This window comes from Equus caballus, chromosome 3 (genome assembly GCF_041296265.1).
Source record: "Equus caballus isolate H_3958 breed thoroughbred chromosome 3, TB-T2T, whole genome shotgun sequence".
NCBI lineage: Eukaryota > Metazoa > Chordata > Mammalia > Perissodactyla > Equidae > Equus > Equus caballus.
Genome location: NC_091686.1, coordinates 9,393,570 through 9,412,491, shown reverse-complemented (window position 1 = coordinate 9,412,491; position 18,922 = coordinate 9,393,570). Strand labels below are relative to the sequence as shown.

Below are 18,922 nucleotides of genomic sequence, written 5' to 3'. Positions count from 1 at the left end.
AGTCACAAAACTTCCAGGGGAGGTGGATGGGCAGGGCGGGTATGACTGTACCCGATGTCCAGATGAGAAAACAGAGACCCGAGGAGGAGCTGTGGCTGGCCAAAGACTCCCAGGCCAGTGGAAAGGAAAGCCCAGAGCCGCGGGCCTGGGAGCCGTGGCCACATGTTTTGGTTTGGCCAGACTTGGCCTCAGTCCCTGTGGGATGGGTCTCCGGGCCTTCCTGCTGAAGGCCAATTTCATGCCAGTTCCATATTTCAGGCAAATGGTCCCTCCAGGCACATCCTGTTCTGATCCCACTCAGATCGGGGGCTGTTCCCCAGCCCCAGCCTGTCTTCTCCGCAGCCGGCCCCGCCCTGCCTCCATGAGTGGGAAAAACGAAACAAAACAGCTGACGACGCAAACAGTCTCAGCCCCAGTGAACTATTTGTCTAAGACGTTTTTGTTTTGTTTTCTTTTGTTTTGCAGATTAAATTTTAGCAAACTGCCTTTCAGTAAATTATTTTTACGTGAAACGACCCGGTCTCCTAGCACACGCTCCCCAAACTCTCTGACCTCATTTCCTCCGCCAGAGTGGGGGCGGGGCTTGGATTAAAACAAAACAATGCTTGTGTCATTGCTGGGGTTTGTTTTTAGTCATCATAGTTCATATTTTGAAAAACTACATGAAAAGAGCATGTGATGTGTATTTATCAGAGCGGCCAGGGGCATGAGGAGGGTAGATCAAGGTCCCCAGATCTGGGTCCAGACTCTTGCTGCTCAAAGTGTGGTCTGCGGCCCCCAGAAGGGGTGTCGCCTGGCAGCTTGTTAGAAATGCAGAAACTAGGCGCCCCAGACCTGTGGACTCAGAAACGTGAACGAGGACCCGGGGTGAATTTGTGCACGTGAAGGGTTGTTCCAAGACTTGAGCCAACTCCTTCAGGCCACTTTTGTAGCCGGGAGAAAGCTGGTGGCTTTAAAAGGCAAGAGCTGTGGCACTGACCTGGGAGGGTTCAGGAATGTCCCCGGGTGCCCCTGGTGCTTCCCTGGGAGGATGGTCCCAACAGAGCTGGGGAGTGCGCCCTCCCACTGGTTCCCATGGGGCCACTCGGCCACTCACCGGAGGCTCTGCAGAAGGATCATTCGGCTGAGTCCTTGAGTGAGCACCGCCAGGCTGGAGCCGCCCAGCGGGAGGTGGCTGAGGCTGGAGGACAAGAGGCCAGAGGAGGACTTGGCATCTCTGGGGTTGGGACCCAGGTGCAGACAGATACCTGGGCAGTCCAGGCCCAGGGCTTGAGGCCTCGGTGCTTAGCAAGGCCCAGGGACTTCCAAAACACCCACTTATATCCACATAGTGTAAAAAAGTCACATAAAACAAAGCTGCCTGGGAAATCCCAATGCTGTTTCTATGCACGCATTAATAAGGTCATCCAAGCAGCAGTTGTATGTGCTGAATCACGTGGGACCAGGCTCCTGTTCAGTCATCACAGCGACCACATAGGGAGCATATACAACGGGCCACGCACTGGGCTTGGCCATCTCGAGAGGGGGGGTCTATCATCCTCCCCATGTACAGATAAGGGACGCGGAGGCTCAGAGAGGTAGAAAACGTGTTCAAGGCCACACACGGAAAGTGGCAGCATCAGGAACAGAACCTGAGGCCGTAGGACTCCCATTTCTGGGCCCCCATCACGTGTTACCCATGGGATCATGTTCCTTCAGGCCCCAGCCTGGGCAGGGGAGGGAAGTAATAATATCAATAACAGCCAAAACTTGTCGAGTGTGAACTCTGCGCCAGGCTCTGCTCTAAGTACTTAACACGTCTTATTTCATCCAATCCTCCCAACAACCCTAGGAGGTAGGTACAGCGATTAACCCCTAGGTTAAGATGAGGAAAAAAGCACAGAGAGGTTAAGTAACTTGCCCAAGCTCACACATGAAGAGGTGGGACCAAGAGGTGACAACGGTCCTGGTTTGCCCAGAACCAAGGGGGTTGCCAGGATACAGGACCTTCAGCCCCGGGCCAACTGGGACGGTAGGTCATCTTGCTGAGAGCTGAACCAGGTGGTGTCGCTGCCAACCAGGGCCCAGGTCCCTAACCACTCCGCTGCAGAGGGACAGGCGGAAGGAGCCAGCTGGGTCTGAGGGGAGCTGCTTGTCAGCGGGGAGAACTCGGACAGGACCGATCTGAAAGCGTGAGAGGCCTCTGCACCGTGAGGACCCCTCCCTCTCTTCAGACAGGGAAGGTGTCATTGTGCCCACTTTGCAGACAGGGTGACCGAGGCCACAAGAGGGACGAGCAGCACTGGGAGCTGGGAGGGCAGAAGAAGGGGTGACACGGCTGGCCTCTTCTCTGCACGACCCCCAGCTCCCGGCCCAGGCGCCCAGGTGAATACGTGTTTGTCAAGTGCATGAAAGAGCCAATGAATGACCTTGTGGAGCCTCCAACCGCCCAAATCAAAGCGTCCAGAAGGAAGGGAGGCTGAGCAGGGGGCAGGCACACGGGGGCGAGGGTAAAGAAACAGCTCAGTGGGAAGACAGGTGGGTCCTCTGGTCACAGGTCTCCCTGACAGCCCCAGGACAAGCAGAGAAGGACGGACGAAGTGGGAGAATGTCATTGCTAAGGGGCAAAGGCAGAAGGCCACTTTTATTTATTTATTTATTTTGTGAGGAAGACTGGCCCTGAGCTAACATCTGTGCCAGTCTTCCTCTATTTCAGGTGGGATGCTGCCACAGTGTGGCTTGACGAGTGGTGCTAGGTCTGCGCCCGGGATCCAAACCTGTGAACCCCGGGTCCTTGAAGTGGAGCACGTGAACTTTAACCATCATGCCACCGGGCCGGCCCCAAGGATGCTTTTAAACTGTATTCAAAACATATGTTGAAAAAAATCTGGAGAAAAATTCACAAACTGCTCCTTCACAGAACTTTTCCCAGGGGGTGTCATTGCCAGGGGATTTCGTCTTCTTCGTCACATATTTCTATCATGATGCAACTTTTTATCACTGGTGTGTATTTTGGGTCATCAGAAAAAAGAGATTAAAAGCAGAAAATGCCCTGTTACACGTTCTGTCTACATACTGTCATGTTGGTGCAAGATGGGGACCTGTCCTTTAGACTGAGCTGTTTCTGGTGTTTCTAAGAATTTGGCGACTCCAAACACAGGTGAGAGTAAAAGCTGTCAGTTACTGAAGAAATCATTGTAGGCAAAGGGTAGTGGACATCCGTGGGGTTTTTCTGCCCAGTTTGTTTCTCTTTCTTCTGTTAATAATAGCACCCTGAAGCACCATCCCCACCACGTTCCAGACGCTCGGGTGGGCATGTGGCCTGGATCTGGCCCATGAGAATACTGTGTGCTCAGAGCCCCGGTGATTGTTTAGGGATGGGCACATGACTGGAACTTGTCTAGTGAGACGCAATCTGGGGCCTTTTGTCGTAGCTACAGGGAGAAAGCTGCTCCCTTTCCACTAAGCTGGCAGAGAGTAAGCCTGAAGTTGCAGGGACGGCCTGCTTGAGGATGAAGTCAAGACGGAGTGGGGTAGGTAGAGAGCAAACATAGAACCTGGATCCAGCCAAGCCTGAAGCCGGTTGCCTTGTAGTTTTCAGTGACATGAGCCAATAAATTTCTAGCTTGGGTCGGTTTGAGTGAGGAGCCCATTTCATATGATCAAGCATTTTGATAGCACTCAGAGCCAGGAAAGGAAGTAAAAGGGAGGACATTCAGCTCACTGGGTCCATCCAGGGACTGGATGGTCTGTGTTGAGGAGAGATGCGCAGGTTCCCAGGCACGCGCCCTCCCCGCCCCGACCCCCATTCACCATCACTTACTTGAGCCTCTTCAGCCGGCGCTTGCCCTCAAGGGCCCCCATCAGCACCTTGGTGTCCTCCTCGCCAAACTGAGTGTTGGACAATCTGGAGGGGACGAAGCACGAGGCGAGTGTTAGAGAAGCCTGCCCAGTCCCTGGAGCGGAGCTGTGCCAGCACTCCCCTCACCACCGGTCACCCCAGGAGGCCGGCTCTGCCTCTGCAGGTCCCAGACCACCCCTCCTGTCCAGGCTCCACGGGGACATTCCTGGCCCCAAGGGTCAGGCTCTGGGGTCCCCGGGCATGGCAGTCACAGCTGACCTGGCTGAGAAAGGATGCCCTGGATGAGGGCTGCAAAAGAGGAAGCCAGGGACAGGGACACACACACACGCACAGGGGTCCCTCGTGCCCTTGGCTCTCTGCACCCCAACACCCACAGCCACCCCAGGCAGAGGAGACCAGGAGCCCATTTCAGATGAGGCAGTCCCAGCCTAATGGGCACAGTCATCTGCCCTCGGTCGCTCTGAGCGAGGGCAAAGTTGGGACCAAGAACGCAGGGCTCGGCCTTCCCCAGGCCACACCCAGAGACACTGGGCTTCATCCGGGAGAACAGTGACAGGCTCAAGTCCAAGCCCAACTTCCCGTCCAGCCCTTGCCCTCAGCTGGGCTACCCCTGCCCAGACCACTCCACCCTGCGACTCACTCCAGCTCCTCCAGGTGGGGACAATGGCTCAGACCAGATGTCAGGTGGGCCAGGCCCTCGGAACTCACACGGCTGGAGATCAGCCTGGTGGGGGTCAAAGGGCAGCAGGTCAGGCAGGAACTCTGGGTCTTGGGAGCTCTGAATGCTGGTGGCAGGGGGCAGGGAGGTGGGAGTGGTTCCTGGGGGGCAGCAGAATCATACATCTCTCCCACCGTGGAATCATCACGCCAGGATACAGTTTGGAGGCAGGAGCGTGGCCTAGTCGAGCATTTTCCTAAATCATAATCGTTCAGGTAGCAACTTCGCAATTTATGCCATAATCGGGCGTCACTGTAAAGTCTAGCTAGCTACTGTCATTTTTGACGAGCTCGGCATCTTTATTTAAACAGCAAAAAGCTAGCAACTATTGGAGGTGTTAAAGATCTATTGGCATTCAAAGAAGATCCTCTCCTTGATACAATCAGTTGGATGAAAAGAGAACTGAAGGTTAGAAAAGGTCCATTTTGCAACCATCATATTGATATTCGATTCAGGCAGGAATTATCCACGGATGCTGAAATTTATGGGGGAAGAGCCGAGGGAGGACAGATTATTGACATAGTCTTAGAGCGTCTCCCGCCAAGATACTGGTTAATTACAATGGGAAAAATAGGAGCTTTGCAAGTGAAGAAACCCGGCAGACACCACCTTCACCAGGTGATCACAGTGAACATCACCAGGAAGGGGACAAACAGATGTCACGTGCCTCCCAATGTGACGCATGGAGGAGAACGCGACAGCAGCTCTGTGATATTCCTGCCTCAAATGCTGAACCTGAACCTGAGCGCGAGGGAACATCAGACAGACCCAGGCTGAAAGACAGTCTACAAAGGAACTAACACGTCAATGTCATGATGGTATCATGAAGGTTGAAGGGCTGAGGACCCATTCCAAGTTGGAGGAGATCAAAGAGAGGTGACAACTAAACGCAGTGTGCGATCCTGGATGGAGTCCAGGACTGGAAGAAAAATGCCATATGCAACATCATTGAGACAACTGGCAAAACTGGAACATAAACACTGTAGTTTAGATAATAGTAGCGTATCAATGTTAATTTTCCTGAATGTTACACTTTTACTGGAGGAGGGGAGAGAATGTCCTTATTACTTAGGAAACTCACTGAAATATTAAGGCGTGAAGGGGCATGATTATGCAACCTACTTTCACATGGTTCAGAAAGAGAGCTGGGGAGAGGGGAAGAAGAGAGAGGCGGCGTGAGGACAGAGGGAGGGAGAGAAGAAGGGAGCAAATGTAAAAAATATTGACAAAGGGTGAATTTGGGCAAACAGTACACGGAAGTTCTTCTCAGCCTTCTTGCAACTTTTCTATTAGTTTGCAATTATTTCCAAACAAAGAAAAAGAAAGAAAGAGCGTTGAAAAGGAAACCACTTTCTTGCCACGTGGCCGTGTCGATGACCACGCGCCCTGACATCACCTCCAGGGCTGCCTGTGGTCCCAGCCGGCAGGGTGGGGACACAGTTCCCAGGGTTGGGGAGAACAGGAAGTGTGGGGGCAGGGCTGGCTGCAGGCGTGGAGTGAGTGTCTCGACTGCGTACCGGAATGTCTTCAGCTCAGACACGGACAGCAGCAGGTTCTCCAGCAACAGGGAGCTGGCGTCGCAGAGGTTCACCTGGGACAAGCTGAAAAGGCCGGAGCACGTTCCAGAGGATGACAGGCTGGACACACCTCAGGCATCATCCACCACACAGAGATGGGGAGGCCAAGAGAGGGAAAGGACCACCCGAGAGCTCCCAGTGGGGCAGGGCTCCCCCATGCCACCCGGGGCTCTCCCCACCACTGGCCAAGTGTGAGCCTCTCCTGCATAGGAAAGCAAGCGAGCCAGGCTCTAGCACTGCCCCAGGCTCTGCTGCTCCCCCTCCTGGACAGGCCAACCTCCCACATGTGGCCTGGAGTGGGCACTGGGGTCGAACAGAGAACTCAGGGCCCAGCCAGTGTTGCAGGATGCTGACCTGAGCTGCCGCAGCCTGGCACAGGTCTCCATCAGCTGCCTGACAAGGAGGCTGCGGTGGGTCCCAAGGTCACAGTGAGCCAACCTGGAGGTAGACAGGGAGGCGGCAGTTTCTGAACACCTGGGACAGTACTGGGAACTCAGTCCCTGCCTACAAGGAGCTTACTTTGTTGGGGTAAATAAATGCTAATCAATAAACTCCCTCAATTTACTATTCATTTATGGGAAGTGCTATGAAGGAGAGGTCCAGATGGGGCAGCTGGTATGGCTGTGCACGTTGTTCACTGCACAAGGGGACCCAGCCAAGGAGGCAAATTGGGGCTGAGATCCAGCTATGGCCTATTCCCCAGAATGTACACATGCAGGGTTGCATTCACTCAAAAGTGTGGGTGAATTTCCAAAATTAATTTCCAAAAATGTGCTGTATGGATTAGGGGCCCTATGAATCTAGGCATCTATAAGAGTGGATAATGGGAGGACTTGACTAAGTTTGGGAGTTCAGAGGGGCCTCCCTAGGTGGTGGCATTTAAGCTGATACCTGGAGGATGAGGGAGAGTTAGCCAGCTGGAGAAGGAGGAAGAGGTAAAGGAGGAGAGAACATTCTGGGCAGGACACAGCAAGGCCCTGTGGTCAAAGGGAGCAAGGTGGTGTTCAAGGAACTGAAAGCTGGCGGGGATGGCTGGAGCTGAGACTGGGGTTTGCGGTGGAGATGGATGTGTAGACAGGTAGGTTGGACTACACTTCACAGGCCACATAGAGGCTTTGGACACCAAAGGACTCCCAGTAGGGGCATAAGAAATATTGGTCAGAAGGAGCAGTGCCTACCCCTGTCCCCTACCCCCACCCCATAACCAGCCACTCCCTTGGGACCCCAGGCACTGGGTCCCACCTGAGAGGCACAGCTCCTGGGTTTTCCTGGCGGGGAAATTCCAGCTGGACACAGAGCTGCTGCTGGGTCTCGGAGATGCTGAGGAGGGAAGGCGGCAGGGTTGGTCCAGGGCAGCTTTCCCGTGGAGGCTGAGCTGGGACCTGGGCTCCCCGGCCCACCGACTCTGAGGTCCCAGACCCACTGGGGATCTGGACATAGGTCAGTGGGACACTACAGCCTTTGCTCTTAGCTACTCCACATCATTCTGTCACCTCTGGTCACAAAGGCACAATGTGTGTTACTGTAATCCAGGGGCCACTTCCAGGCAACCAGCGTGGACTCCCAGCCATGTCCACCTGGGATCCAACCGTCCTTTGTCTTGAATCTGGGGCTGCCTTCCTCTCTGGCACTGCAGCTTGACTACTGCACAAGTCCCAACAAGCGTGTGCAGCCCTCCCATAGCCCAGGAGCTCCTGCCATCCTGAGAACTCACTAATGATGCAGCTATGACCCCACGGGACGAGAGACCGACGTCTAGATGAGGGAAGGTCCCAGGGGTCAGGAAAAGATGAAGAATTCCGAGGGGCCTCCACCCTGGACTCACCTTATTTTAGTGACGTTGCCTGAGGCCTGGGCGCAGACTTCTGGCAGCGTGAGCACCCCGGCTCTGCCCACCCACGGCTCCTCCACCCTGTCGCAGAAGCGGACACAGATAACGCTCCCTCAAGGTGAGGTCCGGAAGCTTTTTTGGGTTTTGCTTATGTTAAAACTATAAAGTTATACAACTAGGCATAAACATAAAACGGGAAATTACCATCCTTGCTCCAACAGTTATGGCAACAATCCAAACAGAAAATGTTAGTTTTGTTTGTTTGTTTTGAGGAAGATTAGCCCTGAGCTAACTACTGCCAGTCCTCCTCTTTTTGCTGAGGAAGCCTGGGCCTGAGCTAACATGGTGCCCGTCTTCTCTACTTTATATGTGGGACGCCTACCACAGCATGGCATGCCAAGCGGTGCCACGTCCGCACCCAGGATCAGAACCGGCGAACCGGAACGTGCGCACTTAACCGCTGTGCCCCCCGGCCAGCCCCAGAAAATGTTAATTTTTAATAATATTTTTAGATTTAAGTAAAAGGTCTACATAACGTTAAATTGCAAAGATAAGGAAATAAAACTGTATATGAAACATGATCCTGATTTTTTATTCAAAAAAAGGAAACATATATATGGAGAGGGGAAAAAACATGGAGAGAGAGGGAGTTAGAGATATGAGGAACTATGTTAAATGTTAATCGTGGTTGTTTAGATGGTAGAATTCTCACGAACGGTTTTTATTTTATTTCTTCCTTAGTTTTCAATATTTTCTGAACTTTCTATAATGTGCATGCATTAATTTAGAAGCAGGAAAAAAGGGAGCTGTTCAAAATATTCCTGCTTTTAAAGTTATGCTGAATTTTTTTTCAAAGCACTATTTTCTTCTGACGCTCTTCTGGGTTTTCCATAAATTTCTACAACAAGTATGTATTATTTTTAGAGTAAGAAAAGTTTTTGGGGCCAGTCCCGTGGCCAAGTGATTAAGTTTGTGTGGTCCGCTTTGGCAGCCTTGGGGGTCGCTGGTCTGGATCCTGGGTACGGACCTAGCACCACTCGTCAAGCCATGCTGCGGTGGCGTCCCACATAGAAGAACTAGAATGACCTACAACTGGGATATACAACTATGTACTGGGGCTTTGGGGAGAAGAAAAAAGAAAAAAAGAAAGACTGAGCTAATCTTCCTCACCCTGCCCCCCAAAAAAGAATTTAACTACTCTAGGTACCTTACATAAGAAGGATCATAGAGGATTTGTCCTTTGAAAAAAAAAAAGAAAAGTTTTTATTTTAAAATGTTATTTTGGGTGATCCAGGAATTCTGGGTATATACTCAAAAGAATCGGAAGCTGGGTGAACCCAGAGGAAGTTATGCTGAGTGAAATAAGCAGGTCATGGAGAGGCAAATCCTGCCTGCTTGATCCCACTTCCATGAGATTCCCACAGCAGGCACATTCACAGAGACGGAGCAGACGCCTGGTTCCCAGGGGCTGGGGGAGGGAGAATGGACTGCACCGAGTGTCAGTCTCGCAAGAAGGAAAGAGTTTCGGTTGCACAACAATGTGAATGTACCGAACACTACTGAACTGCGTGCCAGAAAATGGTTAAGACGGTAAATTCCCTATTATGCTACCTAAAAAACTAAAAATTAATTAAATTAAAAAATGTTATTTTGGGGGATAACTGGACTCTATGAGATGTGCACAGCACTGGCCATGAAGTAAGTTTTTTTTTGACACAAATATGTAACTGAATCTCATCGAGCCTTTTGACCTAACTTCCAGTTCCAGGAAAGTCCGGGGTAGGGGAACAAACCCAATGACATCACGAGGAAGCAGTCAGACTGAGCCAGAAAGTGGGACAGTGGACAGCACGGCGGGCCACCAGGCCACCGACAGGAAAGAGGAAAGCGAGCGGTGACACGGGTTAAGAGTCCTAAGGGCCATCGCCAGCCCACACAAATGTGGACCTCGACTGGACCCTGGATCCGACAAGCCAGCTGTTCCATCTCGGGACAGTGGCGAATTCTAGAGCGGACTGGGTGACACACGACACTGAGGAATTGCTACTGAGTCTCTTAGGCGTCCTAAGTCACCGGCGGCGACGTGAAGAGCTTGCTTTTTAAAGATTCATGGAGAGGGACTTAGAAGGGACCTTGTATGAGATCTATAACTTACTTTAAAAGACTTCAGCCAAAAAAATAAAAATATGAAGCAAATATGGAAGAACATAACAATTGTCAAACCTAGGGGATGGGAACAGGAGTTTTCAGAATTATTCTACTTTTTGGTGTCTTCTCTGCTTTTCTGAAAGTCTTAAATGATCACCGTGAACACGCAAACATGCATTGGTTCTATGTCACTTTCGACCTCAGGTGGGTGTCCACTGGAGTTTCTTTTTTCCTAAGTCCCCAAGCATAGGCCCCGCCAGAGGAAGGCAGCTTCTCTGTGGGCCCAGGGGGTCTGGCACTAAAGGGGAGGGTGGCTCTGCCTCCAGGTGCAGGGTTCTGGGTGCAGGAAACGGCTAGGGCCACCATCCTGGGGGGACCCATACTCCAACACCCGCCCCTGCCCCCCACTCACGCCTCGGTCCCCCCCGGGGGACAGAGGAAGATGATACCTGAGACTGAGCAGCCCCCTCGGCCACCTCACCAAGCTCAGGAGGACGGTCAGCTGCTCCAGGCCCAGGCAGCACTGGGTCAGCCTGGGGACAGAGGTCGGTTACCAGGGCGGCTCTGGGAGGGAGCCCCCAGCCCTGCGCTGCCCCCTGGGCCGGGCCGGTCACTCACGTGAGCTCCGCCAGCTGTGGGGCCTGGCTCAGGCCGGAGGCCAGTCGGGGCACGTGCTCTGGCCTGAAGTGACACTCGGTCAGCCTGAGGGCAGGGACAAGGGGCAGAGCTGGGGGAGGCCTGGCAGGGACACCGTCCTGCTTGCTCCCCGTCTGCCCCAGGGCCTGTAGGGGAGCCCCCCCCACCCCGGGTGCAAAGGCCCAGGCTGCTCCGGGAGCTTCCCACCTCCATGGAGAGACCAGCCCCAGGAAGTGCTAGGAGCGAGTCACATATTATCCTGACGATAGGCCAGGCCCTGTGTCGGCCTCAGGCGCACAGGCGAGGAGGCAGGCTGCCTGCCTCACGTGCAGCATCGCCTCCAGCTCCAGCAGCGCCAGGGACGCGCGGAGAAACCCACTCACCCAAGACTCACAGCTGGTAAGAAGGACGCGCAGCTTCGCGTTTCAATCCGAGTCAGCGGGACTCCAGACCCCAGCCCCGTCCCCACGCCCTGCTCTCCAGGACCACCTTATTCCAGGCTCCCCTGGGGGGAGGCAGGCCTGGGGTCCCTGCGATGGCCCTGCCCTCCAGGTGCCAGCCCCATGTGGCCAGCAGACAAGCCCCAGAACACTGTCTTACAGACGGCTAAGGGCCCAGCACAACCCGACGGGGCAGCTCCCTCTGGGGACGGGGCCACTGGGGGCTTCCAGCAGGGCTGCCATATAAGTGGGGTCTCAAAGGACTTGGGGAATTTCATGTCAGAGATGGCAGGAAGAGAGGGCCAGGCTGAGTGCCAGGGAAGTGTCATCAGACAGCGCATGTTTGGTGACTATGAGCAAAGGTCTCTGGTGGCTGAGTATGTGTGTGCATGTGTGTATGGGTGTGTGTGATGTGTGTTGTGGCATGTGTGGGGTGCATGGGATATGGTGTGTGGGCGCTTGTGTGTGATCTGTGGTATTGGTGTGGTGTGAGTGTGGTGTATGTGTGGTGTGTATGTGTGTGTGTGGTGTATGTGTGATGTGTGTGTTGTGGCACGTGTGGGGTGTATGGGATGTGTGGTGTGGTGTGTGTGTGCATGTGTGTGATCTGTGGTGTTAGTGTGGTGTGAGTGTGGTGTGTATGTGTGTGTGTGGGGTATGTGTGTGTGGGGTGTGTGTGTATATGGTATGCGGGGTGAGGAAGAACAAGGTGGGAGGCGACAGCCAGACCAGACTATCAGGGAGAAGACCAGGCTAAGAAATTTGAACTTTATCCTGGGGCAATGGGGAGCCAAGGAAGGGTGTAGAGCAGTGGAGTGGCACAGTCCCACGCATTTGGGGAAGATCCCTCCAGACACTGTAGGGCCAAAGGATTAGAGGAGGCCTGGCCAGAGGCCGTGGACCACTCAGGAGGCCATGATCACAGGTGAAGTGAGACTCTCAGAGGAGCTGACCCAGGGGTGGTGGGGAGGTGGAGAGAGGGAGGGAGCCCAAGGCTACCATGGGGTAATAGTAACAACAACCACAACAGCTGACCCAGCACGCAGGTGAGCCGTGCCCTTTCCGAGTACCTGGTGCATGCTAACTCTTTTAATCCTCCCATGAACCTGGGGGAGGTCTTACTGTCATTCCCACTTTACAGACAGGAACCGAAACACAGAGAGGGAAGCCACTCGTCCAAGGTCACCCAGCTGGTGTGTGTGCCACGGGATTTTCCACCAGGTGGCTCAGAGTCCAGCTCCTGACCACAATACCCAGAAGCCTCCAGACTTACAGTTAGAATGCAGCTAAGAGGCGCCAATACAATGTGAAGGCCGGCTGAGGACTGCAGGTGTGGGGTGGGGGGGCAGATGTGGTGGGATCGGGGGCAGGTGTGGGGTGGGGGGCAGGTGTGGTGTGATCGGGGGCAGGTGTGGGGTGGGGGCAGGTGTGGCAGGATTGGGGTCAGTGTGGTGGGATCGGGGGCAGGTGTGGGGTGGGGGCAGGTGTGGTGGGATCGGGGGCAGGTGTGGGGTGGGGGGGCAGGTGTGGGGTGCGGGGGCAGGTGTGGTGGAATCGGGGGCAGGTGTGGGGTGGGGGCAGGTCTGGGGTCGGGGCAGGTGTGGTGGGATTAGGAGCAGATGTGGGGTGGGGGGCAGGCATGGGGGTCAGAGCAGGCGCAGCGGGGCGGGGTCACAGGTGGGGAGGCACACCCAGGCAGCAAGTTGAAGCCGGTGTGTGAAGGAGGAGAGGCCCAGAGAAGAAGGCCTGGAGGCTACCATGGGTCACCTCTCTCCCGGTCCCCTCCCTTCCTGCTCCCTCCAGACAGAGGTTACCTCAGGGTCTTCCCAGCCTCCTCCGGTGGGGAGAAGTGAATCCAGAAGCTCTGCTCGGAGCCCAGGCTGCAGAGAGAGGGATGCGGGGAAGCCTGGGGAGCAGCCAGGCCCACCTAGGGGGTCAGGGGGTGCAGGAGGGGAGGGGCTGGGTCTGCAGGGGCCAGGGAGGGTGGAAGCCAGGGAAGGAGACCCTTGCTGACCAGCGGAGACCTCCAATCCATTCTGTGAGGACAATAAGAGCAGGCCTTCCCTGGTGCCCATGGCACACAGGCCTCAGGGATGGAAACTCTGACGCCATGTCAGCGAGCTGTGAGACTCAGACACACAGATGGAGGGCCACTAAGGGCGGGGGTCTTGATCCCTCCCCATCAGCAAGTGGTGCCCACATCCCCTTACTTCACCGAGGCCTCCCGGATGCGTGGGCAGGAGGGGAGCGTCTCCACCAGGCACAGGGCACTTTCCTGAGAGAGTCTGTTGTGACTGAGACTAGAGGAGAAACGAGGTTCAGGGTGGGGGTGAGGGGCAGCACCTCACTGGAGCCCTGCCCAGCGCCCCGTGTCTCTTCCCCGCCCGCTGGCATGTCTGGGAGGAGCGTCCTCAGTGTCCATTCTCCAGGTGGAGACACTGAGGTCCAGAGAAAGGCCAGAGGGGCACTATCCCCACGCAGGCAGGACAGGCACCAGGCTCTGAGTCCTCAAGGGCTGCACCCCCTGTGCCCACTGCCCTTGTGGTCTGGGACAGGGCATTGTTGAGGCCAGGTTGGCAACTCCAGCCCCATGGGGGCCAGGGATGCCCAGGGCACAAAGCTCAGTTGCCTAGCAATGGGTTGTACCCTGGCTCTGGCCACCAGTCTCCCAGGTCAGTGGGGAGGTTGAGAGAGAGTGCGGATGACTTGCTAGGGACCCTCTCTGCTGTGGGGACATCTCCTGATCTGTGTCCTGTGGATTTGGTCAGAGGAGCTTCAGGGACGGGATGGACCGGGACAGGGCAGCTGAGATCCGGCATCAGCTGGTTAGGGATGAAGCTGGTCACTTCTCTGTCCCAGAGTCACCTGGGGCCACGAAGCTTTAGTCACAGCCTCTCCCAGGTGCCTGGTCGGGGGGGGGCTCTGCCCAAGGTGGGCAGTGAGGGAAGGACCTGAGACGGGGGAGTGTTGAGGTGAGAATGGGCCCTTTCCCCTCTCCAGGCCGTGTCCTCTGGAGTTCGCTAGGGAGCCCTACAAGAAGCCCATTAACCCCCTGGCCCAGAGGAGTCCTCCTCCTTGTGGTCCTTGAGGCTGCTCGTCACTTACTCAAGCGAACCGGAGATGGGCACCCGAGGCAGATGCTCCAGGAGGCACTGGAGCCCGGCATCACCCAGCTGGTTTGCTGAGAGGCTGCGAGAGGTCAGAGGAGGTTGGTGGCGGTCAGATGCGCCCCCTCACCCGGGGCCTTCTCTTCAGTTACCACCGCTGGTACTCTACCCACACAGCACTGTTGTCAGCACCTTCGCCATCACCTCCACCCCTCTGCACTACAGCCCCAACATCGGCACCATCCCATCATTCTACCAACATCACCACCTCCATCAGCACTAGAATGAGCACCGGCGGCCCCAGCACCGCACGGCAGCTCCCCGGGCCCACATCATCCCCCCACCAGCACCACAGTTAACCAGGCCTCATCTTCCCCTTCAGTATCTGCTGACTACTCCCCGGGGTCGTGTGCTTTCAGGAGTTAGAGAAAAAACGATTAGCTGTTACGATGCCCTTGGCCCGCATCAGTTGGGAGCTGTAATTTCTGAACAAGAGTAAATTCAGGAAAAAGAAAGCTGCTTGGAGGCTGCGTTTACCCAGCAGATGTCTTCTTTTAATTTGGGGATGCAGCATGGGCAGCTGCTCCTGCAGACTTTATTTCCTTCATTGTGGCATTTTATGGATTTAGCTACAGTTTCAGAAACAATATAATCGGCAGGCCCTGGAATATCTGATTTTTGTCCTGCATCTTAGAACTTATTTTGTTCCCCATTATGACACTTCTGAGGCTTGTTTATTTTGTCTTTTCCTGAGAAACTTTAAAAATTAGTCTGTCCCGTGAAGCCACTAGTAATCTTTAAAACAAGAAAAATTTCCATCTATAATGAAAAAACAGAAAAATTCAAAGACATATTGCTTATTCGTCGGTCTTTAAAATACATGATTTTCATCAGCCACGTTTCTCTTGTTGGCCACATCACAACAGGAATTTAAATTGTGGGGTTTTTACAGCTCTCTTTATATCCTACTGGTCCTAAGCTGGAGTCCTAACAGTTGTGGGCAAAGACTCTGCATTGTATGAGCTGTGTGACCCAGGGCAAGTTCTTGGACTCTCTGTGCCTCAGATCTCTCATCTATAAAATGAGGATAATAGTACCCAGTGTTGTTGAGGGGATAAAAAGAAGATGTTAAGCACTTAGAACAGGGATAATAGCTCAATAGGTGTTAGCTATCATTATTTTATTATTATTTTTTTTTAAAGATTTTATTTTTTTCCTTTTTCTCCACAAAGCCCCCTGGTACATAGTTGTCTATTCTTCGTTGTGGGTCCTTCTAGTTGTGGCATGTGGGATGCTGCCTCAGCGTGGCTTGATGAGCAGTGCCATGTCCGCGCCCAGGATTCGAACCAACGAAACACTGGGCCGCCTGCAGTGGAGCGCGCGAACTTAACCACTCAGCCACGGGGCCAGCCCCTAGCTATCATTATTTTTATTCTACCCATGCGGGGGCTGCACTATCTGGGCACCCAAGGTAAGCCACACAGATGCCACTTCTCAACAACACGAGAGCCCAGAAGTCCCCACCCCAGCTGGCTCGGGGACCCTTCTCAGGCTGAGGCATCTGTGACTTAACCATCTGCCAGGCAAACCAGTGGATCCTTGATTTTAGTCCCCATCAGCCAGCAGAGCTCCCCTGCCGTGGTCAGCACGAGGCCAAGGGGCTCCTGAGGCCCTTTCTGGAGGGCTCCCCAAATTAGATCAAGGCACCCCCTGAATGAGCTCTCCCATGGCGGGAGTAGGGCGTAGGAAGGATAAATGGGAACAGGAAACCTCACCTATGTGACCCAGAGTCCTGGGCAGCCCCTGTGAGCTGGTCCTGTGAGGTGGTGAGTGCAGCACACATACAGACACTCACACACACAGACACTCACACACACAGACAGACACTCACACGCGCACACACTCACACGCACACACACTCACACACACCCCACTCCAGTGCCACCCAGGCCCATGCGCCTGTGGTCCTCTCCCTCCACTTCCTCCCCCAACTTACTCCAGCTGGCTCAGGTCTTCACACCGGCTCAGCGACCAGCACAGGGGCTCCACGTGCTGCCGGCAGAGGCCACAGCCCCTGAACCTGCTGGAGGAGGGGCAACAAGCCGGGGATGGGCCCTTGAGCCACTCAGACCCGCTCTGCCCCGGCTGGTCTTGGGTGTGGCCTCCGAGCTCCCGTAGGGCCTCACCCAAGCTTGGATTTTCTAGAAATACCCAGCATCCACCACTCCCCGCCTCGGCCTACAGTGGATCCCACCTGGCACCCACATTCTCTCTCTGAGGAGGTGGTTCTCAAACTGCGGTCCCCGACCAGCCACACCAGCATCCCTTGGGAACGTGGTGAGATGCAAATTCTGGGAACCCAGCCCTGACCCCCTGAGTCAGCAACTCTGGGGGCAAGTGTCTCTGGGTGACTCTGATTCAAGCTCAAGGTGGAGCCCTACAGCTAGCTCTTGGGGTCACTTTAACGGCAGACATGGAGGGTGGGGTCGGGGAGGACAACGACAATGTCTGCTCTTGCACAGGGTTAGTGATGCTGGAATTAAACGTAATAGTCAGTCTGTCTTGGAAAGGCCGAAATTAAGACTACGCAATAAGGTAAATGAAGGGCCTATGACCAGCAGCAGCTAAAAAAAAAAAAAAAAAGAATCTTAAAATCAGATAGTACCTAAAATCAATATCTCAAATGTTTTTTTTTAACTTTTTAATTTTTTTCCTTTTTCTCCCCAAAGCCTCCCGGTACATAGTTGTGTATTCTTAGTTGTGCGTCCTTCTAGTTGTGGCATGTGGGATGCCGCCTCAGTGTGGCTTGATGAGCAGTGCCATGTCTGCGCCCAGGATTCGAACCAACGAAACCCTGGGCCGCCTGCAGCAGAGTGCGCAAACTTAACCACTAGGTCACGGGGCCAGCCCCAATGTCTCAAATTTTGATTGCTGTTCCTCTCCTTTATGATTTTTCCATGTTCTTAAATTCCCAATTATACGATTATTTACTCCCTATTTTAACTCAGCTCATTCATTTTATTTGATGCAATTATTGTAAACGGAAACTCTGTATTACTCAAATGGAAAACTGGCAACACTTGCCACAAACAGACCATAAACATAAGAATACTCGAAATGAGAGCAAAACATCACCGTTACATTTGAACCAGATATTGACACCTGCTGAGGGCTCTCTCTGTATTACAAAGGGAGCTTGGTGGATGGTGGAGAGGTGTTAAAAGGGTGTTAATGCCTAGCTGAGCCTTCCTCCTCCTCAGACAGAGAATTGAAAAGGAATAATGACCCCACCAAGGGATTCAGTGAGCTCGAAGCCGAAACTATCTGCCCAGCCTCCTGAAACCCATCCCACGCTGGTCCACGCCCCGCAGTTTGGAACCCGCTGACTTAGAAACTACCCCGGCATTCTAGGAGCCGGGCTCGTGGGGGCCCAGGACAGAAGTCAGAGAGCCACAGCTCACGGCTGCCTGCTTTTGCACGGTTTGCGAGCTAAGAATGATTTTTCCATTTTCAAACGGTTGAGGAAAAAAATCAAAAATAGAATAATATTTCATGACGCATAAACAATATTTGAACTTCAAGTCTCAGGGGTCCACAGTTTTCCTGGCACGCAGGCACACGCCTGGGTTATGTATTGTCTGTGCTGCTTTGGGGCCACAAAGGCAAGGTTGAGGAGCTGCGACAGAGACCGGATAGGCTGCAAAACCCAAAGTATTTACAATCTAACCCTTTACAGAAAAAGTTTGTCCGCCCCGGGCTAGAAGCACCCTCGGACTGCCCGGGTTCGAGTCCCGGCTGCCCCCTTACTGCTATGTGACCACCACTGAGGCTTGTGGGGGGAATAAGCACAAGGCCCTTAGAGTGGCGCCTTGAAGATGTTCAGCAAATATCAGCTATTCTATTTATTGTTATTTCACAGCTGAGGAGGCTGAGGCCCAGAGAAGGGTCTGGTCCGAGGTCTCTTGGTGAGCCAGTGCATCAAATAGTTACCAGAAAGGTCGTCTCTGCATCCAGAGGTTGCCCTCCTGCCTGTTCTCCTGCCTCCGGCGCAGTATCTCCTCCCTCCCATCTGGGCAACCAGAGCACTGGTCCAGGAGTCAGCAGGGGAGGGACAGCTGCATCAGTGAATGCCCGATGCTTTACATACGGTCTCATTTAATCCTTGCAAACGCCCTGCAATGTGGTGTCTCCCTCTACAGCTGCGAAAGCGGAGGATAGGGCACCAGGTTCTTGCAAAGCTGGGATCTAAAGCCTTGTGGGCAGGTCGTGAAGGCCTTGTCCTCAGACCAGGCCCCTGAGTTCTGGTCTAGTCTGATGTGTACTCCTCACTTACCCTTGACAAAGCCAGGCCCTCTCTGACCTCTGCCTCCTCATGTTGGAGGAAACAAGCCTCCTGTGGGGTCCCTGCAGGGGAATGCTCTGCGCAGGCAGTCTAAGCTGCTCGGGCCATCCAGGAGCCTGGTCTATGGGCCCCCAATACCCCCTGGCTGCCAGGGCCTGGTTCCGGGGGACTTACCCACAGCATCCGCCCTCCTGCTCCTCGCTAGACCTGAAGTGCAGGGTCGTGTGACACAGGGACCTGGAGCAGACATCACCTGGGTCAGCACCCTTGGCTGCAGCCTCA

The 18,922-nt window shown here is 54.0% G+C and overlaps 1 protein-coding gene and 1 long non-coding RNA gene across 6 annotated transcripts in view; one reads left to right on the top strand and one right to left on the bottom strand.

Annotated features, from left to right (window-relative positions):
* Nucleotides 1-18,922, bottom strand: part of NLRC5 (NLR family CARD domain containing 5) — an 85,759-nt gene that overhangs the window by 6,572 nt on the left and 60,265 nt on the right. For all 5 annotated transcript variants that reach the window (XR_011436881.1, XM_023637031.2, XM_023637032.2 and 2 more), the window contains 14 exons: nt 18,815-18,877; nt 16,295-16,381; nt 14,297-14,380; nt 13,402-13,491; nt 13,006-13,071; nt 10,734-10,817; nt 10,565-10,648; nt 7,962-8,048; nt 7,379-7,456; nt 6,491-6,574; nt 6,077-6,160; nt 4,482-4,565; nt 3,803-3,886; nt 1,097-1,180 (listed from right to left, as the gene is read on the bottom strand). Coding sequence is in view for 4 of the 5 variants with exons in the window: in XM_023637031.2 (XP_023492799.2) it covers nt 1,097-1,180; nt 3,803-3,886; nt 4,482-4,565; nt 6,077-6,160; nt 6,491-6,574; nt 7,379-7,456; nt 7,962-8,048; nt 10,565-10,648; nt 10,734-10,817; nt 13,006-13,071; nt 13,402-13,491; nt 14,297-14,380; nt 16,295-16,381; nt 18,815-18,877 (1,143 nt within the window). In the remaining variant the exon portion in view is untranslated. The remainder of the gene's footprint in view (nt 1-1,096; nt 1,181-3,802; nt 3,887-4,481; nt 4,566-6,076; nt 6,161-6,490; nt 6,575-7,378; nt 7,457-7,961; nt 8,049-10,564; nt 10,649-10,733; nt 10,818-13,005; nt 13,072-13,401; nt 13,492-14,296; nt 14,381-16,294; nt 16,382-18,814; nt 18,878-18,922) is intronic.
* On the top strand, nt 10,804-17,293 carry LOC138923370 (uncharacterized). Its single transcript, XR_011436882.1, has 3 exons — nt 10,804-11,150; nt 12,333-12,521; nt 14,192-17,293. It is a non-coding gene; the product is annotated as an uncharacterized lncRNA (long non-coding RNA).